The sequence below is a fragment of the Podarcis vaucheri genome (genome assembly GCF_965113315.1).
Source record: "Podarcis vaucheri genome assembly, chromosome: 10".
NCBI classification, from domain to species: domain Eukaryota; kingdom Metazoa; phylum Chordata; class Lepidosauria; order Squamata; family Lacertidae; genus Podarcis; species Podarcis vaucheri.
In genome coordinates, this window is record NC_138748.1 from 75,487,787 (window position 1) to 75,501,225 (window position 13,439).

General features: G+C 47.3%; 2 protein-coding genes across 6 annotated transcripts in view; both read left to right on the forward strand.

Moving 5' to 3' along the window:
* LOC309541306 (uncharacterized protein) overlaps positions 1-9,287 on the forward strand; it is a 51,282-nt gene extending 41,995 nt beyond the window's left edge. For 2 of the 4 annotated variants that reach the window (XM_082239030.1, XM_082239031.1), the window contains exon 2: positions 5,629-9,287. In XM_082239030.1, the coding sequence (XP_082095156.1) occupies positions 5,752-7,458 (1,707 nt within the window). In that variant the 5' untranslated portion in view covers positions 5,629-5,751 and the 3' untranslated portion in view covers positions 7,459-9,287. Of the gene's footprint in view, positions 1-4,787; positions 4,855-4,963; positions 5,336-5,628 lie in introns of those variants that run through there. The other 2 variants (XM_082239033.1, XM_082239032.1) reach the window with 2 other exon arrangements.
* Positions 1-13,439, forward strand: part of LOC309541273 (uncharacterized protein) — a 109,364-nt gene that overhangs the window by 580 nt on the left and 95,345 nt on the right. The window contains exon 1 of one of the 2 annotated variants that reach the window (XM_082238933.1): positions 13,058-13,241. The exons of the other annotated variant lie outside the window; for it this stretch is intronic. The gene's annotated coding sequence lies outside the window, so the exon portion shown is untranslated. Of the gene's footprint in view, positions 1-13,057; positions 13,242-13,439 lie in introns of those variants that run through there. 2 annotated transcript variants of the gene reach the window in all.

Sequence of the window (13,439 nt, forward strand, 5' to 3'; positions counted from 1 at the left end):
ATTGGGGGGGGAGAGCTGGCGGGGCCGCCTTGGCTTCTCCCTCCCTCCCAGGAATGCCCCCCCTTCAAGTCGACCAGAGAGGGATCCCTGGAAAGTGGGGGTTCTGTCCCCCCACCCCTATTTTCCTGCAATCTCCATCCTCTTCCCACCCCATAAGCCCCTGCCCTGTCCAGACGCAGTGATTCTGCCCAGTCCAACCATTGGTCCCCTGGAGAGGAGAGGAAATCCCGAGAAGAAGAGGGGAGGGGGGAGGCCTTCTCAGAAGCGACTCTTGGTTTCCGCCATCCCACCCAGGAAGCAGCCAGAAACCTTTTCCTCTCTCTCAGGCTTCCATCTTTAATGTCTTTTCCGCTGAGGATGAGGATAATGTACACCTGTCCTGAGAAACAGGGGTGCAGAGTCCATGGAATGGCTCTCAGGATTGATACAGAAGTTGCACCTCAAAAGCATTTCTGTTCCTTTTATTCTTTGTAGCCAAAGTCAGAGTGACTGACAAGCTGAGATACAATCCTTCATCATCCGATGACAGTGACTGCATGAATCTTCCCAGTCAAAGGACCCATTTTCATGATAGACAGTGCCTGGGGCTGGAGGCTCTACACACCGGGTGTGCCTGTGCAGGCCAAAGACTGCCAGTATTAGCACAGGTGAGGTGTGTGACCTTCCCAAATGTACAGACTGTATGTGAATGAGAGTTTTTGGGTGGGATTATAGTTTATGGCAACCCTGTGATTTTCTCCACCCATAACATTTTGTAAGCTAATATTGCAGTATGAATTTCAAAATAACTTTAAAAAATCACAAGATGATGATGATGATGATGATGATGATAATGATAATAATAATAATAATAATAATAATAATAATAATAATAATAATAATTTATTTATACCCCACCCTCCCCAGCCAAGGCCGTGCTCAGGGGGATGAAAAGAATGATTGCAGAATTTATGCCCTGCCCATCTGGTTGGGTTTCCCCAGCCACTCTGGGAAGCTTACAGTACATATACAAGACAGTAAAACATCCAACATTACAAACCTCCTGATACAGCTGTCTTCTAAATGTCAGATGGTTGCCTGTTTCCATGCCCTCTGAAGGGAGGGCATTCCATGGGGCAGGAAGCCCTCTGCCTGGTTCCCTGGAACTTCACTTCTGACAGCAAGGGAACCAGCAGAAGACCCTCGGAGGCGGACCTCCCTGTCCAGACTGAGTGATGGGGGTGGAGATGCTCCTTCAGGTCTACAGCGCCAAGGCTGTTTATGGCTTTAGGTTGCAGATCTTGCTCCTCCATAACGATCTCCAGAGCAAGTCTGAGATATAATTAGCAGAGTAGCAAAAAACGCTCAGAGGCAGAAAAAAATAATTCAGCTGAGAAATCTATTACAGTGGTACCTCTGGTTGCGAACGGGATCCGTTCTGGAGGCCAGTTCGCAACATGAGCAGAATGCAACCCACGTCTGTGCATGCGTGGGTCACGATTCGCTGCTTCTGCAAATGCACATGACCTGATTTTGCACGTCTGCGCATGCACGGGCGGCAAAACCCGGAAGTAACTGGGATGCCACAGGACACAACCCGAAAAGGCAGAACCTGAAGCAAACATAACATGAGGTATGACTGTACTGAAGACAAATAAGCATAACAAGATCCAAAAAATAGCAAAAATGTAACTTACAGTAAAACCCTGACTTAGCATACCAAAACAGCACTCAAGTAAGAAACAGACAAGCAGAGTAGAGAAATATCAGAATAGGAAGTGGGAGCAGGCGCATTTCAATACTGTAATTTATATATAATTCAATGTCAGAGTAACCCTGGGACTAGATAACAAGCCTCCAGGTGGACGTGCCCCATCTGCCCTTCACTTTCCTCTTCCGCACGGGCAGAATCTGCCTTCTGGACTGTGGGATTCATGGTTGTTCTCCTCCTCTCCATCCACCAGGGCTTGACTTCACGTGCAGCAGAATTCCCCAGCCCCCCAAGGATTTGAGACCCATCAGCTTTCCTCACCTGGGTTAGCCGGCCGGTTGAAGACGTTGCTTGAACCTTGAACCCCTGTTGCATGCTGACAGCTTCCTGGGTAAGGTGATTGAGAGAGCGGTTGCTGAACAGCTTGGTAGGTTTCTGGATGAAACATCGGCTCTGGATCCATTCCAGTCCGGCTTCTGCGCTGGTCATGGGACCGAGACGGCTCTGGTCGCCCTAACAGATGATCTCCGCAGGCAGCTGGATCGAGGCGGGTCGGGGCTGCTGATTCTTCTAGATCTGTCAGCAGCCTTTGACATGGTCGATCACGAACTCCTGGACCACCGCCTTGCCGATGTGGGGATCCAGGGCACAGTCCTTCAATGGCTGCGCTCGTTTCTCTCTGGTCGGGGACAGAGGGTGGCGCTTGGGGGGGAATTGTCATCACGCCACTCCTTGGTGTGTGGAGTGCCTCAGGGTGCGATTCTCTCCCCGATGCTTTTTAACATCTTTATGCACCCCCTCGCCCAGCTTGTCCAGAGTTTTGGGCTGGGTTGCCATCAGTATGCTGATGACACCCAACTCTATCTGTTGATGGATGGCCATCCTGACTCGGCCCCAGACACACTGACCAGATGCTTGGAAGCTGTGACTGGATGGTTACGTGGGAGCCGGTTGAAGTTAAATCCTTCGAAGACAGAGGTCCTCTGGCTGGGACGGGACGATATGGGATTGAGGGGGCAACTCCCATCTCTTGCAGGGGTGCAATTAGTGCCAGCACCGTCCGTTAAGAGTTTGGGTGTAATCTTCGATACCTCCCTCTCTATGGAGGCGCAGATTACAGCTATAACAAAGGCGGCATTTTTTCATCTCCGCCAAGCTAAGCAGTTGGCCCCTTATCTCTCTCGCCCTGACCTAGCCACTGTGATCCATGCGACGGTCACCTCCAGATTGCATTATTGTAACTCGCTCTACGTGGGGCTGCCCTTGAGACTGACCCAGAAACTCCAGCGGGTGCAGAATGCCGCGGCGAGGCTCCTTATGGGGTCTTCGCTGCGAGATCACATTCATCCGGTACTATACCAGCTGCACTGGCTCCCGGTGGAGTACAGGATCAGGTTTAAGGTGCTGGTTTTAACCTTTAAAGCCCTATACGGCCTAGGACCCTCGTAACTACGGGACCGCCTCTCCTGGTATGCCCCACAGAGAAACCTACGGTCCGCAAATAATAACATCCTCAAGGTCCCAGGCCTCAGAGAGGTTAGGCTGGCCTCAACTAGAGCCAGGGCCTTCTCGGCTGCGGCTCCAATCTGGTGGAATGCTCTGTCACAAGAGACTAGGGCCCTGCGGGACCTGACATCTTTCCGCAGGGCCTGCAAGACAGAGTTGTTCCACCAGGCCTTTGGTCAGGGCGCAGCCTGACTCCCTCCTCTGGCAACCTGCACAGAATTTTGCTTAATTGGTTGCCATCAATTTGATTTAATTAATTTTTATAATGAAATATTTTTAGATTGTGTGACCATTTTACTGTTTGATTATTTGATTGTTGTTAGCCGCCCTGAGCCCAGCTTCGGCTGGGGAGGGCGGGATATAAATAAATTTTATTATTATTATTATTATTATTATTATTATTATTATTATTATTATTATGGAAGCTACAGGTGAGAGCTGAGTGCAGGGTGGGAACCAAGGGTGGAAAAATGACCCCAGGAGGTGCAGGACATGTCCCCCACCAAAGGAACTACTCCTCCCCAACACCCCATGACATCTAGATTCAGGTAGGTAGCCGTATTGGTCTGACACAGTTGAAATAAAAAAATAAAAAATTGTCCAGTAGGACCTTAGAGACCAACTATGATTGTTCTAGATATAAGCTTTTGTGTGCATGCACACTTCTTCAGATACACTGACACAGATGTCACCAGACCCTTGTATATCGTGGGAACATGATAGCCATGTTCAAATATATAAAAGGATGTCACATAGAGGAGGGAGAAAGGTTGTTTTCTGCTGCTCCAGAGAAGCGGACACGGAGCAATGGATCCAAACTACAAGAAAGAAGATTCCACCTAAACATTAGGAAGAACTTCCTGACAGTAAGAGCTGTTTGACAGTGGAATTTGCTGCCAAGGAGTGTGGTGGAGTCTCCTTCTTTGGAGGTCTTTAAGCAGAGGCTTGACAACCATATGTCAGGAGTGCTCTGATGGTGTTTCCTGCTTGGCAGGGGGTTGGACTCGATGGCCCTTGTGGTCTCTTCCAACTCTATGATTCTATGATTCTATGAGGGTGGGGTGGGGTTTTTCTCTGAAGGGTACTCCTACTACCATCTCCCCCTACCCATCACTATATGAAGAAGTGTGCATGCACACAAAAGCTAATGCCTAGAAAAAAATTAGTTGGTCCCTAAGTTGCTGTTGCTGTTGTTGTTTTTTAGTCGATTAGTCGTGTCCGCCCCTTCGTGACCCCATGGACCAGAGCAGGCACTCCTGTCTTCCACTGTCTCCTGCAGTTTGGTCAAACTCATGCTGGTCGCTTCAAGAACACTGTACCACCATCTCGTCCTCTGTTGTCCTCTTCTCCTTGGGCCCTCCATCTTTCCCAAAATCAGGGTCTTTTCCAGGGAGTCTTCTCTTCTCATGAGGTGGCCAAAGTCATGGAGTCTCAGCTTCAGTATCTGTCCTTCCAGTGAGCAGTCAGGGCTGATTTCCTTCAGAATAGAGAGGTTTGATCTTCTTGCAGTCCATGGGACTCTCCAGAACCTCCTCCAGCACCAGAATTCAAAAGCATCCATTCTTCGGCCATCAGCCTTCTTTATGGTCCAGCTCTCACTTCCATACATCACTACTGGGAAAACAATAGCTTTAACTATAAGGACCTTTGTTGGCAAGGTAATGTCCCTGCATTTTAAGACGCTGCCTAGGTTTGTCATTGCTTTTCTCCCAAGACCCTAAGGTGCTACTGGACTATTTTTTGTTACTTTTTTACTTGAACTGTGTCATGGCTACCTACCATTAAGTACAGTTATCTCCTTGCCTTGAATATCCTGCTTTTCAGTGCCAGATTAGGATAGTCCTCTATCAGAAGACAAGGACAGGATCAGGCAGCACGTCATCATTATAAAGCACCATTGGGGTGGGTGTTTCCGCCTGGGATTCCCATCTGCTTTCCTTCTGCTTCTCCTGCTCTCTCCATGCAATGTGAGGCACGTAGACAGAGGTCCATCTCCAAGAACAGGAGCTTCCCTGAGCACCCATTCAGCTGACCCCAAGCACAAAGCCTTGTCACTAGTTCTCTGACTGACCCAGACCACAGTCCCTGGAAAAGAAGAAGGCCTGAGTCTCCCAAAATAGTCCATATGGACCTCCTGAGGTCAGCGGGACTGTGAAGGTGATTCATGAAGATCTAGAGGTGGAAATGGGGGCAACCACTTGATTTGACGACAACAGTATTCCAAGATCATGCTGTGTTATTAAAGATGATTGAGGATTATGAAAGGTTCCTGATGTCTTACTACCATTTGACATCATACCATTTTCATTTTCTAAAAATTGGGAATATTGGTAGGACATGGGAGAATGTAGGAGATGTTGAAATAAGAGAAGGTGCTAATGGCATCTGATGTGTTCTCTTTCCCTTTGTTCTCTTTCTTGAAACCCAAACAGGATTTCCTTTCTGCCCACTCTGAAAAAGGTGATGGAGAAGACAGAATTGCAGGGGACAGGGCACCTTTCATTTCATTAGGAATAGCCATTAAAATGTGTGAAACGTGGAATATGCTTCACTGAATGAGCACACATAGTTCACATCCACGAACACATAAAGGAAAGAACTCATTTAAAGGTATGGAGTGCGGAAAGAGCTTCTCTTTCAATGCAAAACTTAGAACACACCAGCGGACTCACACAGGGAGAAAACGTTTTACGTGCAGGGAGTGTGGGAAGAACTTCAGTCAGAGTGGAAACCTTAAATTGCACAAACAGACTCACACAGGGGAGAAACCATATAAATGTATGGAGTGTGAAAAGAGCTTTAGTGATAGTGGAACCCTTAGAAGACATCAACGGACACACACAGGAGAGAAACCATATGAATGTATGGAGTGTGGAAAGAGCTTTAGTGATAATGGAAAGCTTAGAATACACCAACGGACTCACACAGGGGAGAAACCATTTAAATGCATGGAGTGTGGAAAGAGCTTCAGTCAGAGTGGAGACCTTAGACGACATCAACGGATTCACACAGGGGAGAAACCATTTAAATGCATGGAGTGTGCAAAGGACTTCAGTATGAGTTCAAACCTTAGATCACATCAACGGACTCACACAGGGGAGAAACCATTTAAATGTATGGAGTGTGGAAAGAGTTTTAGTGATAGTGGAAGCCTTAGAACACATCAACGGACTCACACAGGGGAGAAACCATTTGAATGCATTGAGTGTGGAAAGGCCTTCAGTCATAGTGGACACCTTAGAAATCATCAACGGACTCACACAGGGGAGAAACCATTTAAATGTATGGAGTGTGGAAAGAGTTTTAGTGATAGTGGAAGCCTTAGATCACATCAACGGACTCACACAGAGGAGAAACCATTTGAATGCATGGAGTGTGGAAAGGACTTCAGTCAGAGTGGACACCTTAGAAATCATCAACGGACTCACACAGGGGAGAAAACATTTAAATGTGTGGAGTGTGGAAAGAGTTTCCTTCGTAATACAGGCCTTAAATCACATCAACGGACTCACACAGGGGAGAAACCATTTACATGTCTGGAGTGTGGAAAGAGCTTCAGTCAGAGTACACACCATAGAAGACATCAACAGACACACACAGGGGAGAAACCATTTAAATGTATCGAGTGTGGAAAGAGTTTCCGTTGTAATACAAGCCTTAGATCACATCAACGGACTCATACAGGGGAGAAACCATTTACTTGTATGGAGTGTGGAAAGAGCTTCAGTTATAGTAAAAACCTGAGAGTACATCAACAAACTCACTTTAATAAGAAACTATTTCAATGTATGGAGTGCAGCAAGAGCTTTAGTCATAGTGGAAGCCTTAGAACACATCAACGGACTCACACAGGAGAGAAACCATATGAATGTATGGAGTGTGGAAAGAGCTTCACTCGGAGTGCAAACCTTAGATCACATCAACGGAGTCACACAGGGGAGAAACCATTTAAATGCATGGAGTGTGGAAAGGACTTCAGTCAGAGTGGAACACTTAAAAAACATCAACAGACTCACACAGGGGAGAAACCACATAAATGTATAGAGTGTGGAAAGAGTTTCCGTTATAATACAAACCTTAGATCACATCAACGGACTCATACAGGAGAGAAACCATTTAAATGTATCGAGTGTGGAAAGCGCTTCAGTTATAGTGGAAGCCTTAGAAGACATCAACAGACTCACACAGGGGAGAAACCATTTCAATGTATGGAGTACAGTAAATATTTCACTCAGAGTGGAAATCTTAGAAAACATCAGTAGATACACAGGGGAGAAACCATTTAAAGGTATGGACTGTGGAAGGAGCTTCAGTCAGAGTGGAACCCTTGATTTATGTCAACAAACTTACACAAAAGACAAACCGTATAAATATCAGGAAAGTAGATAGAGGTTCACTCTTAGTGGAAGTTCAAAATCAACAGACTCATGGACAGGAAGAACTCTAAGAGTTGAAACCCTTCAAACCATCAACAAACTCAGAGAGGAGAAGCAGTTTAAATGAAAAGATTGCAAGAAGTGCTTTATTTATAATGGAGTGATCAAGGAACATCCCAGGACTCTCACATGGGAGAACCCATTTAGATGTATGGAGTGTGGGACTTCTTCCTTTCAGAGTCCACTCTGAGCAATGAACTCAGCAGGAAATCATTCCTAAAAGCATCAGGTATATGTGAAGTTCTGGTGTTTATATGTAAAACATTATAATAATCAGATAATGAAGGCAGCATCTCACAATGGTGAGTATAATTTTAGATGAAAGTACTTTTGTTTTTTGCACCAAATTCTGTCACCCCCCCCCGCATGATCTCCCAGCCCTGCTTCTTCACCAGAACTTCATCGCTGCCTCCTGCCCTGCGCGTTCTGAAGAAAACTTGAAATACTGAAATTGAATGGGGGATTTCCCCCCCAGCCTAATTTCAAGAGGGGGAAGGAGGGGCTGCAGGTATCAGAGAAGTCTCCTGGGGGGCCGATCTTCACTCATGAACCCCATGGGGCAACCCCAGAGCTCCTGCTCATTTCGGGGGTTTGAGGAAGATAGTATTTTTCCATAGTCCCAGAATTTTTGATTCAGTCATGTGCTCTGGAGTTTTCCCACCAGAGGACCACAGTGCTATAGCTGCTGCTGTTGTCATGGAGTGGCTGGGGGGGGGGAGGCACCAGTTGGGGGACCCACAAGGGAAGAAGGCTCAGAGCCTGGGGACTGGTGGGGGGATGAGCTGAAAGAGGGAGAAAGGGGAGCAGACCGGAAGGGAAGATTTTGCAAGCTGAGGAGGAAACGGGGTTTGGTGAGCTGGAAGAGTCTGGGGCAGAGAGCAGTTCAGGCTCAGAGGGAGGAGAGGAGGGGGCCAGGAGACCCAGAGGAGGCCGGCTGCTGAAGCATCCATAGAGATTCCCCCTCCTGCTGCGACCAGCTCCCTTCTCCCCTGGTCTAGAGCACACAGGGAAATCCAGTTCAGACCCCATGAGCCTGTACATGATATTAACAGGTGTTTGGTTTTTTGTCCCAACATGCATCACTTTAATCTTATTGATAATGAACTGTCGTTCCCATTCACCCTGTTTGGAGAAGTCCCTTTGGAGCTCCTTGAAATCTCTATTTGTTTGAACAAACCTGGACAATTTGCTGCCATCAGCAAACTTTGCCCCCTCCCTGCTCCCTCCTAAGTCTAGATCATTTATGAACAAGTTGAAAAGCCACAGGTCCCAATACTGATCTTGAGGGGACTCCACTTTCTGCTCCTCTCCATTCAAAGAACTGTCTGTTTACTCTCTTGGTGTTTCAGACGGAGGGCTGCCTTCCTGGTGGTGGGATGGCGATGAGCAGAAAGAGGGAGAAAAGGGAGCAGACCGGAAGGGGAGATATTGCAAGCTGAGGAGGAAACAGGATTTCGTGAGCAGGAAGAGTTTGGGGCAGAGAGCAGTTCAGGCTCAGAGGGAGGAGAGGAGGGGGCCAGGAGACCCAGAGGAGGCCGGCTGCTGAAGCATCCAGGGAGACCCCCCCCCTCCTGCTGCGACCAGCACATGCCTTTGAGTCTGGCGGTTAGAACTCTTAGAATGTGGGGATCCCATTTTTCAACCAAAGCAAAAACCCGCTAGCCTTTTCCCAGGTCTTTCCTGACCTGACAGTCGTTCATCTTCTCTACGAAGCACTCTACAAAGTCCTTCTCCCTCCCTTTACTTACCATGGGGTCCCAGCAACCTTTTCTGCCTCTTACACGCAATGGAAAAGAGTCCCTTTCCATTGGACGCCTGGCAGCCCAGTGCCAAATCCAGCTGCTCCAGAGAGAACGGAAAGGAGCTGTAAACGCCCTTGCGCTCTGACACGCACCAGTCACTTCCTCCCAGATCTTGGTTCTGCCGGTGCAGCTGCATTTAGGAGAAAAAGAGAAATTGGAAACCGAGCCCAAGTCCCTTGCTATCCAAAGTGGTCACTGGGACCAGCCTTGGAGCGTCTTCCTTGGGAAAAAGGAGAAGTTTCAGATCTCAGGTTCCGCAACAGGGAATGAGAGCTTTGATTGGCGTTCTCCCCTTGCAGTTAATTTCCTCTCTAATTGCAGAACCCCAATTCTCCTGTTCTCCCCTCCCCCTCCTCGCTCCCTCTTGCCAGGAAGGCTGGGAGTGAAGACCGTCAGCAAAAGATACAGCAAAGGAGGAGAATCTGGGTTGTGGGTGTTTCAGAGAATCCCGCCCACAATCTTCTCCATTCCTAGACTCACGTCCGCATGCGCTGCTCCTGGCCACCCCAGGGTCTTTTACTAGATTAATTTATGGCCGGCCTGGGGCTGAAAATAAACTACCAAAAAACTAAATTACTGACAAAAGGCCTCACAATGGAAGAAAAAAAAAGAACTTCTAGAAAAATCAGGTCTGGAAACTAAAAATAAGGTTAGATACCTAGGGATCTGGATTTCAAAAAAAGTTTAAATTTTTCTTAGGATAATTCTAGTAAAGTATGGAAAGAAATTTTTAAAAATATGGAAACCTGGACCAAACGCCATCTCTTACTCTGGGGAAGAGTCTCCGTTGTGAAAATGAATATCCTCCCCAAAATGATTTTCTTATTCCAAACAATGCCCATTTTAGGAGGAATGAATTGTTTTAAGGAGTGGAAAAGGGAAATGTCTAGATTTATATGGAGTGGAAAGAAACCGAGAATTAAACGCCAGTTATTAACAGATCAAAAGGAGAGAGGAGGTTTTGCATTGCCAGATTTGGAATTCTACCATGCGGCGGCAGGATTGGTTTGGATAAAAGACTGGATTACACTAAAAGATACGGACCTCTTAGACTTGGAAGGCCACGAGAATCGGTCTGGATGGCACGCTTCTTTAATATACGGAAAAGTGAAGGTCCACAGGGGATTTTTGAGCCATGTGAAATAAAATCTGGAATAAATATAAGGACTTCTTGAGCCAAAAATACCCTTGTGGACATCACCAAGAGAAGCTATATACTCATGTTAGAATATTTACAACTAGCAAAACCGATGGTAAGAGTTAGAGGAGTATTGAACCAGAAAATATTTGGAGAATGGAGAATATTTAAGGATTATAAAAGAACATATTGTACCAACCACACCATATTAGCAGAATTTGAGTGATACTTGTAAACACAACAAATACCGTTTGTGGAGTAGACCGGAACAATATTAAAGAATATAAAACTGTGCGAAAAAAGGACAGTATAAACAGTACAATGAGAATGATTGGAAGACTCATTTTGTCAGAAGTCTTTTTTATTTAATTAGGAAGATTAAGTTTTTTTATGCACATAAATCTCCTTTTTCTTCTTTGTTTTTCTGTATTTTCTTCTTTCCTTTTTTCTTAATTTTTTTTTTGATATTCCATGATATTCCAAATTTTTTGTATATGTGTGTAATTTAAATCAATAATGATTATTTTAAAAAATAAATCAATTTGTGGCCGGCCTGATCAGGTGTTGCTTCCTCTGGTTAGCCCCGCTGGAACTCCACTTCTTTCCAGACCCTGGGGTCACTAGAGGACTGGTGGCTCCTCCTGGCAAATGGCCTGGTGTGCGCTGGATCACCAGTCCTTCCTTGCCCCCCCTTGAATCCGGGCAACCGAAGGTCCCATCTGGGGTGCCATCTGTTGTAAACAAAAGCTTCCCTTATGGGGGACACAAGAGCCCTTTATGGAGTCCCTTGTAGGTTCTCCATCGGTAAGAGAAAACAACAGACACTAACCAGAGGATACTGAGAAGCAAAGTAGCTAGTAAGCCTGATCTTGATTGATCTGTTGCAACAGGGTGCTCCCCTGAGGAGGACCCAGAACAAAGGTGTGCCTGTCTTTATATAGACATTTTAAATTCCCTGCCCTGGAGCTCAAGACCACCCCCCACATACATCATACCTACATCACAGATAAGGTGGTCCAGAACAGAAATTTGAATGTTGTCATTTTTCCTGTCTGCCAGGTTCTCTGATAATGGCTTATCTGATTCCCTTTCCTGGTAGTCTGGTAATACCTTTGAGATGGTGATTTCCCAATTCCTGAGACAATGGGAAGGTTCCCTCCCCCCCTCCCTCCTTGCAGAGAAAACGTTTGGTCAGTTTGGGAGTCTAAATGGTTTCAGGACGGTCTTCCTGAGCTGCTCCAGACATGTGGTCCACATATCTATGTATGTGCTTGCTTGGTACATTTATGAACATTTATTATATATATGAGACCTTAATTTTTTTATTACAGGATTAATCCTGTCCAGCCTTTCGCATGATGAATTCTGCATATAAGTTAAATAAGCAGGGAGACAATATACAGCCTTGTCAAACTCCTTCCCCAATTTTGAAATCAGTTGTTCCATATCCAGTTCTAACTGTAGCTTCTTGTCCCACAAACAGATTTCTCAGGAGACAGATGAGGTGATCCGGCACTCCCATTTCTTTAAGAACTTGCCATAGTTTGCTGTGGTCGACACAGTCAAAGGCTTTGGCATAGTCAAGGAAGCAGAAGTAGATGTCTTTCTGGAACTCTCTAGCTTTCTCCATAATCCAGCGCATGCTTGCAATTTGGTCTCTGGTTCCTCTGCCTCTTCTAAATCCAGCTTGCACTTCTGGGAGTTCTCGGTCCACATACTGCTTGAGCCTTCCTTGTAGCATTTTAAGCATAACCTTGCTAGCATGTGAAAGGAGCGCAATTGTGCGGTAGGTGGACCATTCTTTGGCACTGTCCTTCTTTGGGATTGGGATTCATGTGTTGCAGGAACAACCCCCCCCCCCCCAATCATTCAATTTGTACAAAAACGACGACACACACTGTTACGGAAAAAATCTGGGTGCGGGGTTACTCTGCCACCCAGCTCATCGGACTAAGTCCGTGGGTCCCTGCGGAAGAAAAATGAGCTCAGCCGGACGCAGGATTTCTCCCTTGACACATGGAATCCTCTTCTGGCTCCAATTGTATCGGCTGCTTTGCTGAGCCTCTTGGCTGTTGTGCAGGGACGGGGCCTGTGTCCACGGTCCTTGTCCTGGCCTTAGTCAGAGGCTGGGGTGAGGAGCTGAGATTTGGGGGGGGGTCGTTTAGCTGCCCCCCCCGTTCCTGGTTTGAACAGCACCAAGACCTAAAACACGGAGGGATCTAAGCTCGTGGGGTGGGGGAGGGGAGGATGTTGCAATGCAAACCTTGTAAGAGGGACGGGACCCACTTTGCAGCTGGATTTCCGGGATCAGCCCCTCCACCGCTCTCCAATCCACTAAAGAAAGGGGGGAAAACCTTCCTCTCCCCCCCCCTCAAACCTTCCCTCCCCTCCCGGCACATCCTCCTCTCACCCCGCCCCCACCATCCCAAATCCCTCCCCCAATACATTGCTCCTCCTCCAATCCGGCTTCTGTTCCAGGAATGGGGGGGTGAGCCCCCTCCCAAACTCCCTGCGTCTCCCGGAAGTGGAGCTTCCACTCCGGATTGCTGCTCTGCCCCGTAGCTCTAGGGGCGCGCGCGTTCTCAAAGGGGAGGAGGGGCGGCAGGTAAATCCCCTCCCTCGTGGATGTTGCAGGAAAGGAAAGGAGGATCGGGAGCGAGGACAAAGAGGTAAAGGGGTCGGAGGGAGAAAAGGACCCAGAGACCCCTGCCCCCAAGCGCCTTCCGTGGGGCCTGGATTCCTGCACTCGTGCTGCGAAGGGGGCTTTCCTCGCAGGGGTGGAGATGGGGCGCCCACCCACGAGGACTCCCTGGCCCCGTTTCCCCCGTGCAGGCATCCCTGGGGCGCGGAGAGAAGCGGGCCAGGAA